We start from the raw sequence: 27846 nt of genomic DNA, 5'->3' as shown, positions 1-27846 counted from the left end.
ACTCTTCACTGTTTATACACTGTTTTATTCACAGTCTAAAGCAAGATTAATGAAATATGTTTGGCTGTTTGACACAACACCAACTCCCATTTTACACATACATATACATATCAGGTTTGCCCTCTTAGGGTGTTTGGCATAAAAGGAGATTTTTCAGGTTTAAGGTTATTTTTTTTAGTTTAGGCATGTCTCAAGGTTTTGGTTGAGCAATAGACCACATGTATTGGAGGCCCAACCGCTTTGATATTTAGTAAGGACATTAATATCTAATGATGATGACATTAATGATAGGTTCAGTCCTGATCCAATGGGAAAAAGATATACACACTAGGATTGATAGATATTAAAAAAGAGGGGGAAATAAAACTACGCTCCTTGCCACTCCCCGAATGCTCCAATCTGGTGGCTATTGCTGAACACACATATGGTGCACGCTGTGCCACAGCTGAAATGATGCACAACTGTTAACATGTTGAGCCAACTCTACACGCTGCCAGAGGAAAACTGGCAAAATGCTGAGAGATTTCAACCAGATGGGCAAATAGCCCAGCAGTGCCCCACCCTAAAGTATCTGAGACCCTCTGTGCTTGTGCAGCTCTGGAACAAGTCACCTATGTACCTTAAGGCAGCCAAGTAAGCTAAGGAGTTATTCCTGTGGGGACAGCGAAACACTCCACTCTACATGTGCCTCACATTTTCATTTTGAAACAGCTTTCCAGACACACTGGACTTCTTCCCAGCAGAGTAGTTTATAATGTACATTAAAAAGAACAGACTCTTTCACCAAGGACAGGAGAGAGTCAGAAAGTAGTTGGTCCGTGAAAAGCAGAATAATTACTCAATGTGGCGGATATTCTTTTCATCAGCTCAGAGAGAATGAGTCTAAGTAGCCTTGGAACCAGATTTACATAATTATTGAACATTGCTCTATTATATATTGATGTTTGAAGACCTGTAGATCACTCCAGGGTTAATTAACTGAGCTGAATAAGAGGTCAGGGAAGTGTAGTACATGTCAAAATACCTTCTGTTCAATGACGCTGGTGGCGTGATAGTTGAGGATAGGCCGCAGGCCGTGGGAGTCAGCTGCAGCTCTGGGATCCAAGCTGTAGTTCAAGGCCACGTAAATGGAGGAGAGTTTGTCTCTGAATTCTTTCTCATCCTGCAGGCAAAAACACATACCAGGGTTTTTTTCTTGATTAAATTTGTACAGAAAGTTAGAATTTGTTTTTCAAAAAATGTCACATGGATTAATTTGTATCATAATCGCAGTTATTGTTTTTATATTTTCTTCTTTCTACTTATTTTGTTGACGCAGTTGATTATGAATGGCTGCAAAGGTTTAAGTTAGAGGATGAACAATAACAGTTATAGAGGTTTTCTTTTTAATTAGAGAGAAAGGGGGCGTACTCTTAGGTAGATCGTTGTCTGGTTGCATATGCGCTCGCCACGGCGCACCCTCACACTCCGCTGGAGCAAGGGCAGCTGGGAATCCAAGAACAGAGCCCTCTTCACTGCACCTTTCTGCTTGGGCTTATGACTATCGAGCTGCACCTCCACCTGGAAATCTGGAACACATAACACACACACAAATGAGCATTCATGGCATGATGAATGTTCTTAAGTCACGTAATGACAGGTTTAAAAAAGACCTCCATAAATACTCTGAAGCGCACACAATGTAGTCAATGTAACCTAAACATGATGGCAGGGAGAACACGTGTATATAGAGAAAGGCCTCATTAAAGATAATAACTAGGGGTTGATAGGCAAAGGCACTGAGTATAAAAGAAGTTTGATATATTTAGTATTTGGCACACTGCATTTCCTTTTTTGTCATAACAAAATCTAAAAAGCTACATCATCTGACAAAACCTACAGGCTGTTATGGATTTAAAACATTACCACTGGTGACTATCTGACAATTTCCTCACTTGTAATAAAGTGCAGATGTGGAAAATTGGCTCACCTAAGATGCTTGGTAGATGCTTCCCATCAGCGGATATACAGAAACTCAGGTTGACACTGTTTTGGACAGAAAGGACAAGGACATGATGAGGGAAGCATATTCTTTTATGGCAGACATTCAGTATAAATATACTGTACACAGAAGATTCACCCTCACTTGTTCTCTCATTTTCTCTCATAGCCCACTTTTCTTGTGTCAGCTCCTTACATGGTTCACGTTACAAGGCACGGGGCGTAATGGGAATACAATGAATAATATGAAAAAAATGCCAAATGTTTTGAGACATTCTGGCATTGACCGCTTTCACCAGCCAGGCTGATAAATCAGTGTGTCTCCGTTTCCACCCTCAGCCCCCCCACGCACAAAGAAATAGCAGAGTTAAGAAGGGTGAAATTGGGCAACGACTCAGGTTTCAGTGCTGACCAGTCAATGGCTGTCTATATAAGCCTGTTGCTCTGTCTCATGACATCAGCCACACAACATGCTGCTGCTGTCCAAAAGTCTGCAACCCCAAAACCCCCAATCCTTTTACTAGTAAACCCACAGTAGAGCCACGGAGCAGAAACTGGAAGAAGTGAGAAAGGAAAAACGGAGTCTTGTGAAAAAAAAAACACAGGAAAGGGGAGAAAAGTGAAAAATGAGACAGAAAGAGACAGAAAACAAGGACTTCTTTCGAGGGGTAACTTCATGTATACGCTCCTATGTCTGCCTGTTTCTGCACGACTGTGTGCGCATGGTCACGGGAGTCTACGTGTCCTGATGTTTCCCAGCTGTGTTCCACCAGCAAACAATATCTCATTCAAAGCAACTGCAAAAAACCTTCCAGCCCCTCCCCTCCCGCCCTCCTTCCCATTATCCCCTCTGCACTCCCTTAACCCCCACAAAAAAACTTCTCATCACTAGGCAACGTAGCGTAATCAAGACACATGTGTATACAAGAGTTTCCTTTATGGATCAGGATCTGGAGAGGGGGGAAAAGCAGACACATGAGCACAATGTCAACCATGTTGAACAGCGAGCAACCGTCGTCTGTTTCCTCTCCCCTTTTCTGGAACTGAATACTGTGCACATTTGGAGGAGGCCAAAAATGGCTAACAATGCTGCTATTCAGCATGTTATTTTTCTGTTCCTCAGCAGAAGCAGTGTGATATGAAGACATTTTGAATATAGGTCACAGAACAGCAGCGCCCAGTGCAAATTAATACCGTGACTGCTGATAGAAAGGATATGTCTTATCAGAACTTCCTGCCAGGATAGGAGCGTTTATGCATGCAGGGGAGCGGGGAAGCCCATCTTTTTGCAGTTGGGTCAAACAAATACCAGAAGAGAGGTCGAAGGAAGCTGAGTGTTGGTTGTGCAACAACTGAAAACTCACCAGGAAACAGGAATGCTGGAGTTTCCATTAGTGATGATGCAGTTTTTCTCTTCAGGGTTGATCATGGTGGGGTAAACTGTCAGGGTCGCAATGGTGTTTACTATTGGGCGGGATCTGTGAGTGACGAAAATAAAGTAATTTCATGACTCAATAAATTTCCGCTTTTACAACATTTCGGGAAACACACATATTTGCTTCTCCAGAGCCAGGCTAATGGTTCCCTTCTGTTTACAGTTGTTATGCTAAGCTAAGTTTCATTATTATTCTACACACATGAGTAGTATAATTCTTCTCATCTAACTCAAAAGAAAGTGAATATGGAAGTTTCCAAAATTGCCACACTTTGCCTTTAAACAAACAAACTGCATGATTAGATACAGTATACGATTTGAGACAACATACCTATAGAGGACTGCCTTATCAACACCAAAGGCGCCAACAATGAGATCTGAAAAAATAAAGAAAGAGGATTAGAAAACATACTAAAAACAATATTTATGCTAATGATAACATACTTTTAACCTCACCCACCTGGGTATCCATTCATGTCCAGGTCCTTAGCACCTCTGAGGCCAAATCCAAAGCTAGCAGGTATAGACCCAGCAGCCCACTGGCCAGTGATAATCTGAGATGGCTTTTCCCCGAGTCCTTTTGAGTATCCATTATAGATGTAAACCAGTCCCTGCTGCTCCTCCCCTCCAAATGGACAGCTGATAGCCACATCTGCCCAGGAGCAAAAGGTCAGGAAAAGAATTATCTTACATTATCTATAAAACATAGAGATCTTTGGTTTGATATATTTGGCACATTGTGCATACATTATTTTATACTACAATATTGTTTTGTTTCTGGCAAAAACAAATTAGGCTGTTGCCATGGTAGCCCAGAAAAACATGGGGTAACAGGGGGAATAGCTTTCATTGTTGTAACATTCATTTTAGTAGAAATTGGATTTATAGTCAGTGTAATTGACCCTCTAAAATTAAACTAATTGTGTTGGTCTATACTGTTGCTGTCTAATAGAATGGAATGGAAAAAGGAACTCATTGTAAGGGCTGTTTTCAGATTTCCTTCTTTGTCTTTTTTGTTTCTTAGTTTGTACTCTGATGTTTCATGTTCATGTGGTTTAGAAGTACAGGCAAAAATGAATCATGATGTTCATAATTCCCCCTCCGCAATCTCCATTCTTACCATTGAACCCATCCTGGTTCAGATCTCCCAATGGTGCAATGGTGCTGCCAAATCTCCCAAACACCTGAGTGCCTGTAAGGTGAGGTAGGATGAGCTCCAGGTTTAGAGGGCTGTGCTGCAAGTAAACATAAACCCGGCCCATCTCTTCCAGACGGCCATCAGAGCCCCGGACCATGAACATGGGAGCTCCCACCAGCAGGTCGATCATCCTGCAGACAACAAAGAAAGATCACACAAACTCATTTAAGCTCAGACACATTGACGGCTGAGGTTCTTGCTGTAATGGCTTGTTGGTGGAATCCAATCTAGATTTTTCCAGGCTATTAGGGGTCCTACCCTGGACCTGGTTTTTACACTTGGTTTAAATACTGATTCTATTCTCTGAAGAGCTGCATGTTACTGACCATAAAGGTGTTTTGTTCAACCTGTCTTTTAATTTAGATTTCCTGTCGATGAACGTGTAAAGTGCTTTCACATCGTCAACAACCTCTCGGCTGAGAAGTTTTCTGCAGCTTTTGACCCTAGTGTTTTCTTCTCATGATGACATTACTCAACTGGACCATTCCTTTAACACACCTTGCTCCACCATTTTGGATAAAGTGGCACCTTGTGAAATGAGACTTGTTCCCTTTGTCAATTCATCCCAATATTCCTTGTTTCTGGTGTAAATGTTGGCAGGTACAGCGACTGGGGAAATCCACCAAACTCCATGTACACCGCCTATCTTACATAGAACTTTTAACTGAGTTTAACAACTTGATTAAATATGCAACGGCTTCCTACTTTGTTAACCTAATATCCTCCAGTAAGCACAACTTTTAACTGCTGTTTGATACCATCAACAGCAATGTTAGTCCTGCACCTCCTGTCTTTTTCAGATAAGGATTGTGGCAACTTTCTCTCTTTCTTTGTGGATAAAATTAGAGATGTCAGGGCTAGCATCATCCCCCTCCTCTATCCTCTTTTATGCCTATCCAACTTGGCTCTTATTTTGGACTGCTTCTCTTCTGTTTCCCAGCAAGATTTAACTGATCTGGTGGGCAATATGAAACCTTACTCCAGCCCTGTAAATATTTACCAACATACATGCTTAAAAATTACTTGCGTTTATTGGTCCATGCCTGGTCTCTATTATAAATAGCTCCCTGCAATCTGGTTGTATCCCAGCCTATTTTAAAACATGCAGTTGTTCAGCCTCTTCTGAAAAAAAAACTAATCTTGACCCATCCCTTCCCAAAAACTACAGGCCAATATCTAAGCTGACTTTTACTTCATAAGTTTTGGAGAAAATTGCTGCCCAACAGCTCACTGCTGTCTTGACTGACCACAACATTTCAGACAAATTCCACTCTGGTTTCTGTCAGAAGCATTCCTCTGAAACAGCTCTTCTCAAAGTCTCCAATGACATAATGATGTCTTCTGGTGTGAGTCAATGCTGTTTTTTTGGTGCTGCTGGATCCCAGTCCAGCTTATGATACTGTAGATCACGATGTCCCGATTGAAAGGTTTTGGCAGTAGGCGGGTGTCTCTGGATGTGCCCTGGATTGGTCCTCCTTCTATTTTTCTGTGTGGCTTGGTTCCTACATGTCTGAAACTGCTGCTCTTTCCTGTGGTGTGCCCCAGGATTGTGTCTTGGGTCCTATACTATTTGCTCGGTGTATGCTTCACTCAAGTCATAAAATTAGCAAATTTAAAGCCATCTCATCCATATCCACTAGTGTATCTTTTTTTTAAACCCAATGTGACTGACATGCTATCTGTTTTGCACAACTGTCAAACCCATTTGATCATCTTTACATTGGCTTCCCATCAAGTTTAAGATTCTTGCAATCACATATACAGTAGAACCCTGCATTGTCATGCACCGTTGTACATGTCTGACCTGCTCTGACCAGTAGGTGGCTTAAGTCTTCTGACCAGGGCTAACTGGTTGCCCCTCACGCTCGACTGAAAACAAAAGGTGATCATGCCTTTAAAGTGGTGGCTCCAACACTGTGGAACACTCTTTCTATGGACACATGATCTGCAGCCTGCGCCTGTTTAATTGTTTGTTTCTTTTATTGTATTTTAAATTGTACTATTTTTATGATTATTTCTTTATTTCTTTACCAATTTCACTCTTATGAAGCAGTTTGTGGCCTGTTCTGTGAAAGATGCTATATTAAATAAACTTTACATACTTATTTACTTACTTAACAAGTAAGAGAAACAGAGGAAAACAGACAGGGACAAAACTACTACTCACCCATCACTATTGATGTCAGTCGTCGCCACTGCATAGCCATAATATGATCCCATCTGTAAACAAAAGTGTGTCCATTACTTTGGCCAGTGAAAATCTCATTGTTAAAAGCTATTAACATCATCAAGTTTTGGTTGGTTCTTGGTTAATACTAAAAAGTCATGCTAATACAAAATTCAGACTTGCTTTCAGCATTGTTAGAATAAAGGAATGCCTGACGGAAACATGACGGCTTGATGGGTTTTACAGATCTGTTGCATGATAGGCTTAGTTTAGCTCCATTACTGTTCCAGCTCTGTTTAATTTCCTGAATTTGCTGTCATGAAGCTCCGTTTGAAGATACGGTCTGAATTGCCAGAGTGTAAGCAAATTCACTTGTGATTTTATTTAGTCAGCTGAGTCAATCATCACTTTAATCAAGCTCAGTGCTCTTTTATTCCCAGAACCATTTGCACAAATTGCCACTGCACTTTCCCCTCAATAATTGAGCTTTACAGCAAACCACGAAAGAGACCAAAATCTAGTAAAGAGAATGTTGGAAAGGAAATTATTTTTGCTTACAATGACTCAACAAATTAAGAGCTCTCATGAGGAGCCAAGCCATGAACACACAGAGGAATTGGAGCATGAAGAAGCTTTTTGTATGTATGAGGGCAGAGATAGGACCTGTCTGACTCACCTGCTCGCCAGTGTAGTTAATCATGGCCTTCAGATCTGTACCATTCAGAATAGACACCTGCAACACAGCAGCCACATATGGTGAACATCTTTTTATGCAGTCTAATATAAGCACAGTCTCTGGTATGGTATTCACTAAAAAAACTATCCCCGTTGGGACAATATCGCCTAAGCTGTTTTTGTTTTTTTCCCCCTTTATTTTCCTGTGTTAGTCCCAAGTCCAAAGCCCAGTCCTCTCATTCTCAAAGCAACAAAACAGGAGCCAAAATGAGAGTGATGATTAAGCTTTCTTACCAAACCGTAAAGCATGAGTCCTTTTGGAACACCCGCCACAAAATCTAAGAGGTGCATAGAGAAATGAAGCAAAGATTTAGTTAAGGGAAACTATGCAGGACAAGCACAGCAGGAGGATTTCAGTATTGATGAGGTTTCCAGCTCAATAATCATGTAAAAAATTGTAGCTGACGTGAATTTATGTTCACTTCAGCTGTAGCATTGGTATTTCTATGTGTCTGCCCTTATGGGTTTTACTTTACGTCTCACCAAACATTGGCCACGTGGGTACATATTTGATTAACTTACCTTCCACTTGATCACCACTGAATTCCCCAACAGCAACAGAGTACCCTGTAGGCAACACAGGAGTACAGACATTCGCTTCAGCTTGCATGGCAAACAAATTAAAAGTTCACATTTTAGTCAGCTTCTCTTACCCTGATAGCTGTCATCATGTTTAGCCGTGACCTGTTTCGTCTGGATCTGGCCACCCACAGCCTGTATAGGATAGTCTGGGTTGTACGCTTTGATAATCTCCTCCTTAGCTGCAGAGATCACCTGACCTAAAGTAAAAGCATAGAGAAAACGGTAATGCAGATTAACTTGGAAGGACATTTTGAGGCTTGTGTTTTTTTTAGGATTTTATACATGCTTGGTTGATATGTCCTACATACCTTGCCAAAAGTAGCTGCCTGGCCCTCCCAACACCACTTTGCCATCCTGAAAGATAAAACCTGCGAATTACTACAATGAAAAAAGAAAAAATTAGCCCATAAATCTCTGGCTGTTCACTGACGGGAACATAGTTATTACCGTGGTGAAGTCAGCACTAAATCCTCCCTGACAGTAGCCTTGTCCTACTGCTTCACTGAGCTCTGAAACAGAAAACAGAAGTGGAGTGGTGCATCATGAATGATTTAATGTTAATATTCAACAAACATTCAATGAAAATCATGGGAAAAGAAACTTTAACACTTGTGTAACTCCCACAGAGGTGAAGGTTACCTGTGCGGCAAGGTGCGTACTCCACAAATTTGGTGAAATTCTGAACTGAGAGGTAGCAGGTTCCTGTAGGGTCAGAATAGGCGGTGTCCTTTTCAGTGCGCCAGGAGTAGAGAGGGGCACAAGCCTGGTATAGAGAGGAGGTAAAGAAAGATGGGGATTGGTGGGGAGGAGATGTGGTGATGAATGGGGTGAGGTTTTAGGTTGGGAGATGTTTTTCCAGTTGCAACAACACCTGGGTGAACTCAGGGGGAGACCCAGGCTGAGGTCAGCGGTACATCTGGAGCAAGGTAACCACGTAACTCAACCCAGGTCACAACCCGTACTATCAGACCAAACAACGGGCGGCTCAACTTTGATGTCATAGGAGGGGCACAAAACATTTCTTTACGTTGTGTCGAAAATGGAGGTGAAAATTGGACCTGAATGACAACAACTTAATGGCCAGTAATCTGGAAGACAAATTTCTACCAAAGAATATACACATTCCCCCTGAGTGAGACATCACTTGAAGAAGAAAGTTTCTCACAGCCATGTGGCCAGAATAAGCTTCATTGAAAGCCCTAATCATAACAGTGGAGAGCACACATGGAGAGAAGCAGAGCTGAAACTCTAGTCCTTCCCTGCCCAACCCCCAAAATCACCTTTAAGAGGGTTACCTTACCAGAATTGCATCACCATGAGATCGCACAGTGGCGCCGAACCATTGGTGGGACTTGAAATCAATCTGTTCTTTTTTGTCGTTGACCAAGGCAGTGCGATCCCCTGGAGAAAAAACAAAGGAAAATGACACTGAGTGATAGCAGTATGACAAAACATTAATTCTTTCAGCTGGACCTCAAGTAGCCTTCCCCTCCCAGGCCCTTGGAAACATCTGGACAACTGGCAAACAGCAGGCTTTAGGACTCCAGTTACACTATTTTTCATGCAAAGACGATCAGGGTGAGAATTTGAAGAGAATGGTATGTGCTACACGGCCACTGTTCAGGAGATAGCAGTTCTCTTAGCTTGGCCGGGTATGGACTAGTCTGGCCTAGCTTAACCTCATTGACCCTTGGCTCTGTTTGACCACCTGGCCACTAGCGCTGATCTCCCACTTCAACACTTTGACAGCAGCAGGTGACATGACAGATGGTCCAGGGAGTCAGATTTAAACACAACTTTATTGTGAGACAGATGTTACATCTGTGCTGCGATGGAGAATGAAATGCAAACAAATCGATTAGGCAAGGAAGTCTCAGCACCATCCTTTAGCTCACACACAGAAGGCTGACATTCCGGTATGTAAGAGCTGACATCTGTAACGGAAGTGCAAATGTGAGCTGAAGAACCACTCCACCCTAACTCCCTTACAGTTTTCAGACTAATTTCCCCTCTATACTCTGTCAAACCACAGCATGTTGCAAAAGAGCAAAGCAACATCTCTCCAGGAATGATTGATAATGCAAGAGATTATGACCTATGCGGATGTGAAGAAAGTAGGCTGTATGTCAGCCTCTCTATCCATGCCTGTCCGCCTCTACTCCTTATTCCCAGCCAACTAGGCAGCCTGGAGCTGGGGGTGAAGGCCTGCTCTGTGTCTTTGTGGAAACAGCGAAGGGGCCGGGGTCCAAGGAAAACATACACACTCTAGCCCAGCTTCCTCATAGCAACCTCCCAATCATCTCTGTTTAGGCACACACTTCTCTCTCAGTTTCTCTGTTTTCATTTTCAATATTATCTCCATCTTCCTATTCATTTTTTCTTTACACTATCTCATCCAAGTCTCCATGTCTATACAGCCCTTTCAATCTTTTGCTTACAGGGAGTGCTGCCTCCCCTCACCCAAGACTGGAAGCATAGAGATTACAGTTTTTAATAACCCAACTGTATTTCTGCTTAATCTCGATCACTGGGCTTTCTTGCTAACATCATTCATCATGGGCCAACAGCATGCAACCCTGGCCCCACTGTGTTAAGTGTGCAGGAGTCTATGTGTGAAAAGAAGTGCTTTAGCCATACAGGCAATAACATGACCCACACTTCAAACAGCTCCTTATGAGATTGTTACTTTAACTAATCTGCTTTAGCTTCATGGTCCTTTTCTTTTAAAGGATACACCTTCTTCATATTTTTATAACTCAGGGGTCTCTGTTTGGATAAGGCAAACGCAAAACCACAACGGGGACGGTAGAAGCTGAGCAGGATTGTGTATGTTTGAGTCATGTTACCAAGGCAACCAGGATTAGGAGCAAAAAAAAGTCCTCTTGTGATTCATAGCACATAATTTCAATCAGTTATCTGGGCATAAAAAAAATACGAGGAAGCACATCAACGTCACAGCTTTAAGAAGCAGTAAATTTCACATGCTAAGCAAAGTTCTCACATGGCAGCATTTGCTCCAGAATTAGTTCTGTGTCACTATAATGAGTAATGACAAGTTGTTTGTTGTTTGCGAGGCGGCTGAAAGCAGCCAGCTGGAGTCACGTGAAATGCTCTCGGATGAAAATAGGGGAGATTCAGAGGGACGATAAAGGGAAACCCAGAGACAGGCCAAAACAACATGTCATCTGACTGAAGTCCCCCTGGGAGGCTGGTTAGCGCTATGTGCCCGGCCCAGTCTCTCCCGGGACCAGCAGAGGAGCGTGGGGGTCTGGAGTGCATCCATAGACTCGTTTGTGCCTTTGAACTGTGCGTGAGAGGACAGCCATTAGTGGAGCTACGGCCTCTGACTGCGAGTGTGTGTGTGTGTGTGTGTGTGTGTGTGTGTGTGTGTGTGTGTGTGTGTGTGTGTGTGTGTGTGTGTGTGTGTGTGTGTGTGTGTGTGTGTGTGTGTGTGTGTGTGTGTGTGTGTGTGTGTGTGTGTGTATTTTTGTGTGTGTCAGTGGGGTAGAAGACAAATGGCCAAATTCACTCATCACATCAGCTGTCCCTGTGGGAGTACCGACAGCAGGAGAACAGAGGGGGACAGAGCGGAGGAACAGAGCTCTGGTTTCTCCTGCTTCCCTCTGTCGCCTCACTGCCTCTGGCCTCCTCACCTCCCCTCCCTTCCTCCCATCCTGCATGTGCCCCTATCACACCCTCTCTGCTGCCCTTGCTCCCCTCTCTTCCTTTCAGATCCATAGACAGGCTCTTATCTCAATGGAAGAGGAAGTGGATGGGAGGGTGCCTCTGGACACTTTGACCCAATTAGTTAGGCTAATTAAGAGGATCTTTGGCCTGTGGGTCAGGGCTCAAATGCACCAAGAGACAGGGGAGACCCTCTGACACCACTTTGTTATAGGAATACACTAGGTACCAATTTTCTAGTGGAAGATAAAATATAATATAGTAGTGGTCCTTCATTCAAGCATTACTAGTGAAGAAAGTCTTTAAAAAGAAGGTTCTGACTGGCAGCGTCACAACTGACTCGCTGTAGCCTTTACTATCAGAACTGGCAAAGAAAACACAGTCACAGCTACAATATATTAATTGCAACAATAAATGTCATCTATGTAACAGCTGTTTGGCACAGACACCTTTGCGTACAGATGTCCATGTATCGCGTAATCTTCCACTATATGACGACTCTGCTGTGATCCAGATGTGTCGGAACCGGCTCTGGCACGCCTTCAAAGCCCCTGTCAAAATATGAAGGACACTCACTGACAGCCCAGGGGACTAACCTTCACTGTGAAGCCTCGCTGCTTGCACATGACATCACTCGCCGTGGCCTCCAGCCAGCACCCGGGGATGTGCAACACATTTTATGTTGCAAGAAAAACAGTGTAAAAATAGTAGAGAAAAGGGTACCAAGCAGCGGGGTCCAATAAAACAATGTTGTTAAAACGGGCTTGTGAAACACTCAGTGGAATATTTCTCCCCATTGTGCATTATGGACGGTGGCTCGCAGTGCTGAGCTTTGATTTCTCAGGAAAGAAGCCAAAAGTGTTGTGGTAACAATCCTTCTACATGTGTGATTCATACTGTTTGTGTGTGTTTGAAAGGTTTAATCTAAAAGCTTTTTAATTACACACTCTTTGCAGTCCAGCTGTCCCTTTCCTCACTTCGCTGTGTCTCCATTGTGCAAAAAAGGCTTGTGACTGCTCTGTCAGCACACCGAAACATGAATCCATTCATTAGACAACTTCATGGACTTCCTTATGTTCTCCCAAACCACTTTACCTAATAACTCGAGTCCTTTTGTCACAACTGATGGTGTCTACTTTACCTGTCATACAAACAGAAGATTTCTTTGTCTGACCTATTTGTTTATTGGTTTCTTATCTCCCTATAGCTCCTGGGGCAGGGCAACACAAACACGACCTGGAGGAAGGAAGGAGTATCCTTCAAAAACCTCTTCAACACCCCATTATCCTTTTCATCCCCAAAGAGAGGACACAAACAGGAAAAAAGGGCTCATCCCGTGTCCAGGAACCAACGTAGCCAACAACAGTTCACTGGAGTGGAACGCTGACGCCTGATCCAGACGTAATGCTGACAACAGGAGCAGAAAGGAAATGCTCTGCTGGCTTGAAAAGTGTACTGAGAAGCTTAAACAGCAAACCCAGTTACTCAACTTCTCAGACAACCAGGCAGTAAGACAAAGGGCAGTATTGGTAAATCGGCACAGTTAATATATTTGTTTAACATTTCTCCTCAAGCAAAATAATAGGTGAACACATTTTTCTTTGGCAGCTAACTAAAAGTCCCAGATCTCCAGCCTTCCAAACAGCATGTGAACACAACACTTGTATAGACATGGATGAAAATATTGGTACCTTTGCACCTTTTTTCTGTATTAAGATGAAACTGACAGAAGTAGAAAAGGTATCCATCAGTCTTTATTTCACATTAAATATAACTGAAACTTTGCTTTTGATTTAGAACATATTTAATACAATAAAAACAAAAAATAATAGCTTGGCCAAAAATATTGGTATACTTAATATTTTGCAGCACAGCCTTTGGATGCAACTTTCTGTAACTCTGAATTAGGTTTTCAACACTTCTCCACTGATAGTTTGGCCCACTCATCTTGTTCTCTCAGGTTTGATGTGTGCAGTTTTCCAACTGCATGTTTCAGCTCTTTCCACAAATGTTTAATGGGATTCAGATCAGGACTCATAGCCAGCCACTTCAGAACGGTCCAACGTTTTTCTTCTCATCCACTCTTGAGGGATTTTTGATATATGTTTGGGGTCATTATCCTGCTGGAAGATCAATGGTCCTAAGACAGCTTTTTGATGCTGTTCTGGATATTTTTCTCCAAAATGCCTCAATAGTCTTGTGATTTCATTGTGACCTGCATAAATTCAAAGCACCCAGTGCCTGAGGCAGCGGAGTGACCCCAAAACATTACTGAGCTTCCTCCATGTTTCTCAGTAGGCATGGTGTTAGAAAGCTTAATTTTTTTCCTTCTATAAATATAGGGTTGGTGTGATTTACCAAAAAGCTCTAATTTAGTTTCATCTGTCCAAAGCACATTCTACCAGAGGGACTCTGGACCATGCATTGTGGCAAAGTCCAGTCTGGCTTTTTTGCGTCTCCCTCTTAGAAGCGGGTCTTCCTGGGTCTTCTATTATGGAGCCCATTTCCATTCAGACAGCGACAGACTATGAGACTTGAAACTAATGTACCTTGAACATCAGCTTGGATATGTATTGAAGTTTTCCTTAGTTCTTGCTCAACCATTTGAGCAATCCTCTGGCCAATTTTCCTCTTACGACCACGTCCAGAGATGTTGGCTACAGTTCCACGAACCTTAAACTTCTTAATGATACTGGCAACAGTGGTCACAGGAACATCAAGCTCTTTGAAGATGTTCTTGTAACCTTTATGTTGACCGTGCTTGGCTATTACCTTTTTTTCTAATGTCTTTAGACCATGCTCGAGTTTTTCTTCTGTTTTCTATGTTCAATGTGATGCACACAGCAGAGTGAGTAATTTTCTCCTTTTTAACTGGCTGCGTGATTATAAGACTGAAAACACACATCTTTTTGTTTTGTTCCACAGCAAACTAAAAACAGACATCCACTGATAATAAAATATCTTTTAATTTCAACACTCTTTAGGGTGAATGGTGCATTATTTTAATAAAATGCAAGGGTACCATTAATTTTGGCCAAGTCTGTATTTGTGTCAGTCATAAGGCTTACCTTCAGTATCAAACTCAATTGTGTGACAATCTGATTGGCTGAGGCTCCATGGACAGTAGAAGACAGAACCTCCTTCTTTAACATTGACCTGGTTTGTGTTGGCCTTGGGAGCTCCTATCACCACACTTGCACTGCAAAGGAAAGACAGAAAGAGAGACAACTTGCTGTAAGTCAAAGTTAGGTCAGAATCCTTATAGGTGAAACCGGAGTCTCTTTACCAAAGTGCTGTAACGGTTTGTAATCTTTAGCTCTTAGCCTGGCCTCAATTAAAAATTGCATTCTAGACCTCCCACTCGACAGCTTTAAAAACGATGCAGTGTGCACATTTTACCGCTTAGCAGGCTGTATTCTGACTCAGGAGCAAAACATTTTAACAGGTTGCAGCACAGTTTTACATAATCCTCTACAACCGGGGGAAATTGCTGCTATGGCATGTGTACACGTGATGTTCTGGGACACACTCACTTGTGTGCTTGTGTGCAGTCAGACTCACAAGGAGAAACACTTGCACGGTCACACATGCATCCCTTTGGGGCACATTCAATTGGAAAACAAGAAAGCAGACAGGCTAAGTGGTGTCACACTCTTGTTTCCACAGCTGTGACACCAAACATTCATGTCCTTGAAGTTACATCGTACAACTACAGGAGGGGTAGCCGACCACTTCAACAGACATTAAGAATCAGTGAGTTGGCAGGTGGCTCCAACTAAGAACACGACGAACAGAGAGGGAAGAGAGGAAGAAAAGACAGAGACGATGACACATCAATGAAGAAAAAACCAAGAACTTGTCATGTTTAGGTTGGGGGGGGGGAAATAGATAATGTGTCTTAAGTGGATGGCTAACCCATTACCTCATTCTGGACACACTTGACCTGACAAGCATCACAGATAGTGTGCCGACATTGATGTGGGTAAAGGGGGCATGAGACCACTGAGAGTAGATGGTGTCTAGGGGGGGGTCCAAAACAGGAAGAGCGCACCCTTTCCTGCCCTAGATCTCCCAATAGTGCATGAACGTTTACATTTTGTCTAAAGTTAGCATCCTGCCCCCAAGGGTAACTACTCAGCAGGGTCTAGAGGAAGACGAGAGATCCAGTATGAGTCAAAAAGCAGTTTAACCGTGCAATATTCCAAGGCCTTGTAATCCGTGCTAATTAATACCACTAAACCTATCTATTACCTCAGACGAAAGTTATGGGATAGCTTATGGAAAAACTCAGAAGTGGGCCAACAGGGTGTGTTGGTGGTCAGTACAAAGCTATGGTTTTGAAAACACTCAACTCTGGTAGAAAGGGAAGGTCACACACACTACAGTTTAATATTTCAGCATTGTTGGGTCTTAATACCTCAGAAGAGGTACAGTACATCGCCAATTCCAAATGTGGAGCAGAAATTCGTAGTTTGTGTTGGACGAGAGAAAAAGAAACAAACCAATTCAACTTGGAGAACAAGAAATAGTGCCCCCCTTTATTTCTGACCACATGTGCAGACACAGGAATATCCCAGTAGAGCAGCAGAGCTCCACCTGTACAATAATCTAAATCACAGAGCCTTCCTGGTTACAGATTTTGAGACAGCTGAGGATCTCCCTGTCTTTACACTCACAAAAATATGCAAGCAGTCAGTAAATATTTAACACAAAAGGACTACACTTCAACATTCATCATGGAGTCAGTACGCCTGTCACCTGCAAGCCCTGCAAGTCGTATTGAGGAACATACATTTTAAAAGATAAACGTACTTTTTAAGACAAATTCCCCTAGGCAACAAGGCAGTAAAATGTTCCTAGCAGGCAGAAAAGTAGAGTTCAACTGATGTTTCAATGGCAAAAAAGCTTTTAGAAATAATCTGAATGCAAGCACATGCATGCAATAAACGACACCACTGGAGGAGCATATACACAATAAAAAGGACAAGGAAATTGGAAGCAGCAGCATCTTTTGTTGAATCAAATTTGAACAGAGACCCGCCGTCATCGCTTGTGGCTGCTTTTCAAAGGGAAAAATACAGGAAATAACAAAACAGGCAGATCGTGCTTTAATCAGCATTTTGGCAGCTGAGGCGTGTTTTCACTACCTTGCACAGACACACACACACACACGTGTGTGTGGACATACATTTTAACACAAACACAGATTGATAGTGATCTGAAAGTACTGTAAATGAGGAGGAATTAGCATTTAATGGGTCTTTATCTGGCAAGGATCAGTCTACTTCTAACTAGCATTTCCCCGCCCCTACACCTTATCTGCTATGTGCTCAAAAGGTGAAGATTTTGTAGCATTAGCATTTAATGAAGCTCTATTGTGACCGGCTTGGTGTACATAACAAATTCCTTTGTGAAGGTAGGGGAGTGTTTTACCGGCTTTTGGGATGGGTATGCAAATGTATGTAATTGGTTGAGGGCAAGTGACCATCAGCTGTTCAGCAGACATGCTCTTTCTGTTTTGAGCAACAGTGAATGAAGTTCGTCTAGACTGTTCTTTGTGGGATTGAAATCAGCACCATCACACATTTGATATGGATCACAGCATGCTGACAGATGTATCTCAGCATGCATTTAAAGAGCCATGACCAGCCTTTAGTGACACTCACTGAACTGTTTTGGCTACTGGAGAGTTAAACCAATTTCATTTGCTCTTTTGTCTGCTTCAAGTTGCAATGGGAAAAAACAAAATCCATTTCATAATTGAGAGAGTTGAGAAATTTCCTTGTGGGAGAGTAGGTGAATGAAAGGAGTTAGCAGCTTCACCATGTCTAGCATAGACAACCCCACCAGCTGCAATACAGCAGCCACTAATGACCTCCACCTCTAAGTTGACAATTAAGCGTTAATTAAACTACTGTAAGTGATTCTGGCTGCAAGTGAGGAATGCATAAACAACAGCTTTACGGTAACCAAGGGCAGGGTTTGTCTCATTTGAAGCCCAAGCAATCAGAGGACGTTCTACAAAAAAATCTCAGCATACCATAATTGCCAGACTGTAACCACTATTTTATGTGGGGTTGAGAAATTAGGGGTGATGCAAAGTGCTGGAACTTGCTGATGTGACACTATCATGCGTAGCCATGGCTAATGCAGTTTATGATGAGGTTACAGAAGGACGTTGTCAGAGGGCAAATTCCTCTACTGCTCCCTCCTCCAGCCCAAACATTTCCCCCCATTCCATTTTTAATTGTCTTCTACACAGCTGCAAAGCTGATGTCACTTGAACACTATTATAACAGCTTTAAGCAAGAGAGAAGTAGAAAAAAATCCCATTTGTTAAGCCTGCCAATGCTGGTTGCAGTCACCATCTGCAGTCATAAACACGGCTCAACGAGCGCTATGGCAAAGATGCCCAGGGAGCAGGTGGAGCGAGAAAAAGGAGCTGGTCTTCACAAGCTTCAGAAACACCTGAGCAAAACATGAACAGTGAACCGTGGAGTTTACACTGAGCTATCAACACATGCTTAAACACTGGAGTGAGGTTCATATCAGTAAAAGAACTCAAGCAGTGACCTGATCTGAGCCGGTGGCAGCTCTTGACCTTCTCTGCTCACATTCCTGCAGTGGAGAAATGGAGCATGCCATAATACAACAAACATCTCTCTCCCTCCCACTCTGAAGAATCATCTCACCAACATTAAAGTACATCTGGAACGAAATGATCAGCAAATGAAGTGAATAATTGTATGATGTCACATAACATCAATTTTGACTTTCCAAAGCATGCGTGGGCAGATCAGCTGAATGACAAAAAAAGTAGAAGCACAGTAGTGTGTGATGACTTATTCTAGACCACATGGAGCCATACAAATAGCCTCACGTCCTAGCCAAGGCCAGACAGTAGCTGTTTGAATCCTTACGGCTGCCATATGGACGATCGTCTATTCACACACACGCGCGTGCACACACAACATACACACGTGTTCACAGTGCTGCTATCCAGGAGCTTGCAGATGATGAGAGTAGCAGTGCCTGCTGGGATGGCGTGTGAGTACAGAGAGTCTACTGTGCTTTGCTGAAGCCACATTTTTTGCAAATGGTCAGATGGTACTCTAAGTCACAGATAAAGGATCTGTATCTTACTCAACAAGCCTGGTGAAAGACATGTCTTTTATAGCAATTTATAGACATCTCCACATCCCAGGATGAGCTTGAAACAGAGCCATTGAGATCTTAACCCGCACCAACCAATGTTGATAAGATAGACAGTCCAGTCTGTCAAGGATCTGATCTCACCATCACCACAAAACCATTTCCTAACTATCCACAAAAGGATAATAGTATTAGGCAACAGGTGGACTACAAATATCAAGTACTGATAGCCAAAGTAGCCAAACAATGTTGTTTATTGTCATGCAAAAAATTGCATGGACATACTAAGGCAACCGGAGATACAATTTAGGATATCATTTTGCAGATGGGTAGGAGTTAATAGTCTGGTAACTGAATCAGCAAGTTGACACCAAGCTGATTTAGCAATCATTGTTTTTATTTCTGAGCTTTCAACAAGCAGCAATCATTCTGACACCAAATTCTGCCATTCATATGTTTTTACAGTTAATGTGTTAAAACCAGCAGCTGTTGTGTCAAAACCACCAACCATGTAAAGTCACTGCGAAAACAGTTGTGGCAAGCAAGAAATTTGAGACACCCTGCCACTTAAAAAAAACATCAAAATGACTTGTGGTCAAGCCTATGCATTTTCTGATTGTAAACTGTTGCCTAACCCCACCCCCAAATACACCCCACCTCTTACTACCACAGCCTAACTGCCCTAAAATCCTCCTGCAGAGAGTTTAACTGCCTGAGTTTCACACCTCTCCACAATGCCCACGTCAGGGGGTCCAGTCCTCTCACCTCGGGATAGAGAGGCTGTTGTATTAAACATGGGGATGGGGGGGTGAAGCAGCTGTTGAAACACTTTGTCTGTACACCCCCAACACAGACGCACCCATACATGCTTACACACACACACATCCATAGACAGTAAAGGCCATAGATTACATCTCATTTCCATATCAAATATGAGAACTGATGCAAATTTGTATCAAGTAGATTGTTGTAAGATGGCGTCATTTACTCATTGCTATATAAAGGATTGTCTTTATCAAGTTACCATAGATGTGAATCATTTTGTGACCCAAGGGTTAAAACAAACCAGGCCCGCAGGCAGTCAGAGATTTAATCTAGTCAAGTATGAGTCAGGACGACCCTGAACAACAGCCAACTCTAAAGAAGACATGACGTCCTGGGGGCATTCCCTACCTTACACAGCAGTGTTTAAAGCAACAAAAATTGTATTGAATTAAGTATTATATGAATTTAAAACTGCTTTATGTCTGAAATCAGGCATGGTCCATCGGAACCCTTGATATCATAACCATCTACACCAACATCATTTTTCAGTGAAACACACAGGCTCATTATATAATCCCCTCTTACCAACATACCACTAAAATCTAGACAGACACTTTTTGTTTGAGACAGACTGCTGTATTAGCCAGGCTAAGTATATCCCAATTGACCTTTATAGCCACAGACAATGACGTTCCCAACCTACTACCCTGATTGTTTTAGGTGTGTACAAAGTTTTAGAGGGCCAATAAATTAAGAAAGAAATGAATCATAGTTATAATTCCCCCAATGAAAAACAGTAAACAATTTCTGTTGTCAGACAAAGAGTCCTATTGTCTGCATCCGATGAAGAGAACCTGGATGACGAAAAGCTTGGCAGCCCAAATATACAAGCTGTGTTCCTGCAAATCAAACATTAGTTTGATTTAGCAACAGGTCCATAGAAAGGGACTGAGACTGATCATATATGGAGAGGACATTGGCGTAGACGCAGAGAAAACATTGCTGCTTTAGTGGCCACAAGAGAATCCCGATCCAATGTCAATATTAGTTCAACTCTAACCCTGTTTGAGGGGGTAAACTCCAGGAGAGTGACCTACATGGACCGGCTGACCTCTGCATGTGCTCGTCATGGCCAAACCATCCGTGAGCTAATGCACATCACCGACACGCCAATGAAGCATATGTATGGACTGGAACATATTACGGTCTCCATCAGAGAGTCTTCCATCATTGAGCACTGACATAGCTTTTGTATGACACTAATCTCACTCAGTGCTATTAAAAAAGTCTATCTTGAGATATTTTTTATTTAACAGTCACTGCCTTCACTTGTGGACAGGCATCAGAGGCTCCTTTCACACACTCCAGGTCGGGTCTGTTATTATTTACAGCCCCTGACCTTTGACTCTTTCTATCTCAGTATGATCCACTCCCTCATCTCCGCCTGGCACCAGAAAAAGTCAACGCGGAGTCAGTTTGTGTTTGATTATTAAGTGTTGGAGGAGAGAGTCATCCCTAAGAGGTCCTTCCCATGATGTAGAGCCGAGTGAGCATGGGGTATGAAATACACACACTGCAGCAGACTTTGAAGAGTTCATCTTAACTCAACATGGAATAACATACACACACAACAGGGGACCATATATCCTCTTGCCCTTCCTGTGTGTATCTGGCAAAAGCCGTCAAACACGGTTCACAGACACTATCCTCAGGCGTTCTTCCATGGTGGGCCGCCTGCCAGTGTCCAAACTTAATTTTATTACGCCAGGCCGAAGGGCATGACAGACCCGCATATATAAACTCATTGTCAAAGGATCAGCGTCAAACTGGAAGAAAGTAAGCCTTTGTGTTCGTTGGTAGGCATGACAGCATCTTCCTCCCTTGTCTCTGCATCTAAATTTGCCATCATTTTCATTTTTTACCAACACACCACTGTAGTCCTGGAGTGGTGAACACCATTTGGCAATGTTTTTCAAAAGCAGCGATAATTTTACTCATAAGTTCCAGCTTTGTTCATCTCGTCCTGACAAGAAGAAACTCCCCGTTCAACCCTCAACTGACCTCACCCCGAGATTCCAGCTTACTCCCCCACTCACCGTGTCTCCACAGCATTGGCAATGATGATGTGATAGCAAAACACAAGAGATAACAGAAACTTAATTCACAGCTTTACTGATATATTTTAATGTGTAAACTTCTAAGAGACTACTGGCAGATACATGTGGTTTGCAGATGAACCTGGATCTGATTCATGTCTTAAATCTGCTCTCTCATACTTTATTTTGCTTGACATTTGACCTGTCAACACTTATCCAAAGGAAAATTACAGGGCAGTGAGGTTGTAGGAAGCTACACTTAAATATTATTCCTGCTCTGCACATTCAAACTATCATCTCATCTCCTCCACTATAAACATGGTATCCCAACTGGAGAAAGATTCAGATTAAGTCATCAGTAAGATGACGTCTACTCTGTCTCATACTTAATGAGACAAGGAGAGTTGATGGGGAGAGAGGCTAGACAGTGGGGGAAGGTCTAGAGGATGGATGAATTAAAAAGCCCTGCAGAATGACATCAGCATCGGAGGAAGTAAGGAGGGGGATGTTGGAGAGAGACCTTGTCCGTGCATACAAGCTTCACGTCCTAAATCATACCTCTCTGCTGAAGCCCCTGCTTCTCATGCAGACAGAGAAATAAAGACCAATAGCAGCAGGCTTTTAAAGAGAGAGGGCTGGGGGGGAAGGGGGGAAATCTCCCCTTGTCTGACTGTCTGCCGTCCAGGGAAGTTGGGAGGAGAAACAGGGAAACTAGAGCTGCTGCTGGCGGCCCACTCGGCACAAAGCCCTTTCTTAAATCCCAGCACGCTGGCTGGTTGAACATTCGGCCGAGACACTGCTGGTGCTCAGCAGACACAGACTCAGCCAGGAAGTCTGATTATGTCTGAGTGAAACCTTGACTGCGGCTGCACAACCTTTTGTTAATGATTATTACGATTACAGGGTTGGGTACTAGATTCACCAGAATGTACTGAAGGGGTAGCAACTCAAGTGTAGATCTGTCAGCAACTGAATTAACCCATGCCTTGTTTTTTTTCATTCATCCCTGTTGATACAAAGACTCTTATGTTCCTATAGGACAATCAGGATGGCATGAGAATATAATATATTCTCCACAAACTAGACTCAACCACAGGCATGTCTTGCATGAGTTTATCTCCCTCATTATGACTGATGCCAAAGGCTCCTGTGGAAGAATGCTGAGACAGTGGCAGCATGCTGAGTGTCACAGATATCACATCCCCACTGAGCCAGGAAGCATCACAATCAGCTGCAACATTTCAGACCAATATGATGTGATGGCTAAGCAGTTAACAGGCTTTTCCTGGCATTAAAAGGCAGGGCAGATTAAAAGGTCAGAATTAAATGCAATTTTGTAGGACAATAAGATTAGGATTTGAGAGTGATTCCAATGATTTTATTTTATGATGAAATAACCACTCTTATGTTGGTACCACTCGGGGTTAAACATATAAGAGTCATTTAGAGCACAAATGCAATTTCCTAGTAAATTCAATTACTGTGACTTAAAGTGACGCGCTGTGCGTAAAGCATGTGTCCAGAGAGCACAGCATATACAGAAAAAACTTGATTTAACGTCTGAGGCAAAACAACATCCCACAAATGAAATGCGTGTCTTTCTCTTATTGGAAACTTACTGTGTAACTTTACCAGGGGACTTGTAAATGTTCTGAACTTTGGCAAAAACCTCCGATAAAGTGCAATGGAAAGTTTACACGCTGCGCGCAACATATTTGTGTACAACTGAGATTTGCCCAGAGTGCCCAGATACAATTATAAACAAATGTTTCCTATTGGTGAAAAGACCCTTCTCTTTCCTTTTTTACGATGAGAAATTAGGAAAAAATGATTATTAATCTATCAATGAAACTCACCTGGCAGAATCAGCCAAATAAAAGTCAACTGCATATCCGAAGTAGCTCCCATTAGGTCCGCTGTAAACAGCTGGGTTCTCCACGTCCAAGTTGAATGCCTCGCAGACAGGCTGGGAAAAAGTGAGTAATAGCCCGAGAATACAAAGGAGTGAGCGGGCGAGAAGGGCTACTGTCCCCGGCGTCTTTGCGCGAAATCGTTCCAAGCCCATTTTTACGAATAAATAAGTCCACTAAAGTTTCTTGTCAATGGCGAAATCGTCCCAATGTTCGTGATTTCAAGTCCACAGAGTAAGCGTAAAGACAGTGCTGGAATATGGCTAAATCTGCATCCCTGTAACTCTAACCGGCCAGTATCTCATTAATGCTCCGTCAGCCCCTCTGTGCGTCCTCGCTCCTCTCTGTGACTCTCTCCAGGCCCACGCCTTCTCTGCTCACCTAATCATGATACATAGAGCAGGGAGTTCCCACAGCACTGACTAAAGTTTTGGAAGAGGAGGAGCCTGTGATTCCCCAAAAGAAACACTTTGGACAGGGCTCCTCTCATCCACTAACCTATCTCGGATTATTTGTTTACCAGTGTGGTAAAAATGCGGTCACTTTTGCAATTTTGCGCCTGAGACTTTCTTATCAACGACACTAATTAACCAAAAGAACAATGGATCAAAAACCCTCCTCTCGACTTTATCTGAGAGTTATCTTCACCTTTTGAGGCTGAAGTTGCTGTCAGACAAGACAACCTGATAAGTGATGGAAAGGTCAATGAAACTTCAAATGTCCAACTAATATATGGTCTGCTAGTGACATGTGTCTGCTCCCTATTACATGATAATCTCGATAATCTTTATCTATTGAGGTTTTCACAGATAAGACAGCAATGCCAACCGTTCTGAAGCATCACTTCATCTCTCTTAAACCCAAACTTTCTTTAGCAATAATTATAAATCAGCCCTGTGTTCACAGATTTTGACATTTTGCAACAGTTTCTTTAATTGTGTATCTTTTTGATAAATAAACACATCCAAGGCTCCACTAGTCAAGCAAACTTCCCAAAATGTACACGCAATAACTAATTTGCACAGCTCCACACTAATTATACCTTTACCACACAGCCTTGCAAGTGAATGTGTGATCCATATGAATTTCTATCTAATTACAGCATAGTTCTGATTTAGGCGTATGATGTTTTCTGATGTTGACAGGGGTGTGTGGGAAGATTTCGTATTCCTGGTTCTGAGTCACACGAGAGCGAGGAAAGTGGTTAGGCTGCGAGAAGCAACTACTCACTGAAATGGGACCTTTAATAAACCTATCCAGGCAGGCTGGAATTAGTGACTGTTGGTTTAGCTGATTCACTGGAAGCCTCAGGGATTGAACACAGGGGCCAAATTTGGCTGTGTGGCAGTAGCAACATGAACTCTCTGTCAAGTGCTGCTCGTATTTATAACTAAACTGAAGCACCCCGACACAGGGAACATACAGACTGGTGGGGGTAATCCTGAGAGTCCTGGGGGGTAGAGGGGGGGGGCTGTTCACAGCTGTTGGGGCCACTTGATGGTTCAAAGCCCTAATCCTACAGTGGTCTCATTCTCTCACTCTGTTTTTAGGTCTAAATGATGAAGATGAAGTAGAGCCGGACTTCAAGGCGTGGTTTGAAGTCATCAAAATCAGTCCAAACTTTCCCACTGGAACCATGATTTGGTGTTTCAGACCAAGCATGAGAAGATGTTTGTGCATCTGCCACAAACACACTGGTGAATTTAAAATAGTAAGTTAGTCACCTCATGTCAATTTGATTTGTGTTTCTGGATATTCTGGAGGTCTGAAGCCATAGGCGGCCTACATAGTCATGTACACAGAATACCATGACATCATGTATGAGGTCAGTCAGAGGGGACAAGCAAATACTTTGGGAACAGATAATACTGGTATCAACTGTTAGTCATTCTCTTCTGTGGGGTCTGCCTTGTACTGCACAGCTCTTGTGTTATCTACACACACAATTATCTTATTTGACCCTTTAAAGGATTGGGATTTGACAAGAGAAATATTCCTTTGAAGTGTTTTACCCCCCTCTGTGTGTCTGTCTGTGTGTCATTCAGTAGCAACTTAACCTACAAGCCAGTGTATATAAAATTGTTTTCCAACGGTTTGCATATTTTGTGTGTGAAGCCAGAGCCTGTTCTGCTCTTTGGTGATTCGTAATTGGGTCTGGCTAAGTGAACAGTATTTTCCATCTTGCTCCAACTGTGATTTCCGTTGAAAAAAGGGGGTGTGGTTTTATTCCAGTGCCTCAGCTTTGACATCACCTCTTGGCCGCTATGGCAACAGATCTGAAGTGCAGCAAAACACTTATGGAACATTTCATAGGACTCTACACAGCTGGCCGACTATTTTAAATATAGACCTGACACATTGGCACTTGTGCAAGGCCAGGCACATATATATTTTACATACATGCACACAGACACACACAGTCATGGACACACACATTCACATGACGTTCATCCTCTCTGGTAACCGAGCATACGTTTTCCGATAAAGTGAGACTAATTATTATTAGAACTAGCATAGGGCCACTTATAATGACATTATCTTCACACAGTTATATCAAGATATGAGGGTGCGAGGTCAATGTTGTCATGGAACTACTTCCCAGTTTTTTATATGTAATTCTTTACATAGCATGACAGATTTTAACACTTTTTTTTCTCCATAAAGCAAAGGAAACATAGTTGTCACCTGTCTGTCATCTCCAATATCATTTAAAGAAATGCATTTGACAGAAGTACACTTTGCTTTTTTGCAGGGGACTTAAATGAGAGAGATTGATACCACTCTCTTATGTGTTTGGTAAATATGACGCTGGACCTATAGGAGACTTGGAGACATTAGGAAACAGATAAACTATTAAAAGGTAACAAAAGCTGCATTTGAGCACCTTTAAAGCCCACTAATTAACACATTTAATTTAATTTCATCTGCACAAAACCTGAAGTGTAAGAACAAGTTGTGGTTTTATAGGCGTTTATGTGACTTGTAGTTTTTCGCTACCAAACAAACAAACAGCTACGATCTGTATCAGTCTTCTCATCTAACTCTGCAAGAAGAGCTAATTAAAAAAGTGGTTTACAAGGAGGAAATGAAAAAGCCAAAAACAAACACAAAGCCATGCAGACAAGTTTTCCAAAAAGTTATGAACTGTTCCTTTAAAAAATAGATGGCAGGCCGGTGACAAGTGATGTTTCTTTTCATGTTTAACCAAATCTGTTACATTGTCATCTAAAGATTTGTAATGTGTAAATGAAAGGAGGAGCAGCTGTGTAAAGGCAGAGTTCACACCTCCATATCTTGATATAACTGTGTGAAGATAAAGGCACTCAGAGGCATTTTAGTTGAGTCCAAAATGTTGAATTATTACTTAAAGCGGAAATTGTATGACTCTAGCCTTCAACCAACAGTCACCACATTTATCCACCACTTTAAAGTGATGTTAATCCCTGGAGGCCATAGCCTACACCCCATCATCCTATTTCTCTTTCTGGCACAAACTGTGGGCTGAGACTGATGGACTGCATAGGGGGGCGGGGTGAAGAGACACCCTGATGGCTGCCATTAGGCAACTGTTAGCCTTTTAAGTCGCAGAATAAACACCATTTTACCACTCGGGAACAGACAGCAAATAAAGACAACAGGCAACTCAGTAGTTTGTACACACAAGTAACTAGTCACAACAATTGGGAGGATTTCACTTCTGTTTGTTCCTTTAAGCAGTTTACCAACTCCTTTCGGATGCACTGGATTTGTGATTCATTTACTTGTGGATAAAAAGACTTGTTGAGCGAGGAAATTGGGGGTAATGATGAATGAATGAAAATGTGTGGCGAACAGAGGGCTATACTGTTTTGAAGAACGGAAGTCAGCTCTTAATCGTATAAATCTTTAGGAAGAATGGGCTACTGTGGCTTAGATTCAAACCTGCTCTTGATCTAAATCTTCAGCCAGAAACCTGTATTGAAATGTCTTTCAAACACACAGAGAGGGTTTTTCCTTCCTCCTCCTTCTTCCTCTCTCCTCGTCTGTCTTCAACTGTAGAAATGCTGTGATACACATCTTACAGGCAGGAAATTCCTCCAATGTAAAAGGCTGCCTGGGCTTCCTGTTTCAACGAGTTCCTACTCTTTGCGTCTCTGTTACAC

The 27846-nt window shown here is 42.4% G+C and overlaps 1 protein-coding gene across 2 annotated transcripts in view; it reads right to left on the bottom strand.

The window, feature by feature from the left end:
- The window catches only part of itga5 (integrin, alpha 5 (fibronectin receptor, alpha polypeptide)), a 36622-nt gene extending 12583 nt beyond the window's left edge, over positions 1–24039 (bottom strand). The window contains exons 1-18 of one of the 2 annotated variants that reach the window (XM_062428060.1): positions 23651–24039; positions 14850–14980; positions 9398–9498; positions 8737–8860; positions 8545–8606; positions 8406–8451; positions 8169–8294; positions 8038–8082; positions 7750–7793; positions 7457–7513; positions 6781–6833; positions 4536–4744; positions 3876–4067; positions 3747–3792; positions 3345–3458; positions 1970–2025; positions 1411–1568; positions 1025–1162 (exon numbers count right to left, since the gene is read on the bottom strand). In XM_062428060.1, coding sequence (XP_062284044.1) covers positions 1025–1162; positions 1411–1568; positions 1970–2025; positions 3345–3458; positions 3747–3792; positions 3876–4067; positions 4536–4744; positions 6781–6833; positions 7457–7513; positions 7750–7793; positions 8038–8082; positions 8169–8294; positions 8406–8451; positions 8545–8606; positions 8737–8860; positions 9398–9498; positions 14850–14980; positions 23651–23859 — 1911 coding nt within the window. In that variant the 5' untranslated portion in view covers positions 23860–24039. The remainder of the gene's footprint in view (positions 1–1024; positions 1163–1410; positions 1569–1969; positions 2026–3344; positions 3459–3746; positions 3793–3875; positions 4068–4535; positions 4745–6780; positions 6834–7456; positions 7514–7749; positions 7794–8037; positions 8083–8168; positions 8295–8405; positions 8452–8544; positions 8607–8736; positions 8861–9397; positions 9499–14849; positions 14981–23650) is intronic. The other variant, XM_062428061.1, reaches the window with a different exon arrangement.
- Positions 24040–27846: the final 3807 nt, after the last annotated feature.

This window comes from Scomber scombrus, chromosome 10 (genome assembly GCF_963691925.1).
Source record: "Scomber scombrus chromosome 10, fScoSco1.1, whole genome shotgun sequence".
NCBI lineage: Eukaryota > Metazoa > Chordata > Actinopteri > Scombriformes > Scombridae > Scomber > Scomber scombrus.
This window is presented reverse-complemented; position numbering and strand designations above follow the sequence as displayed.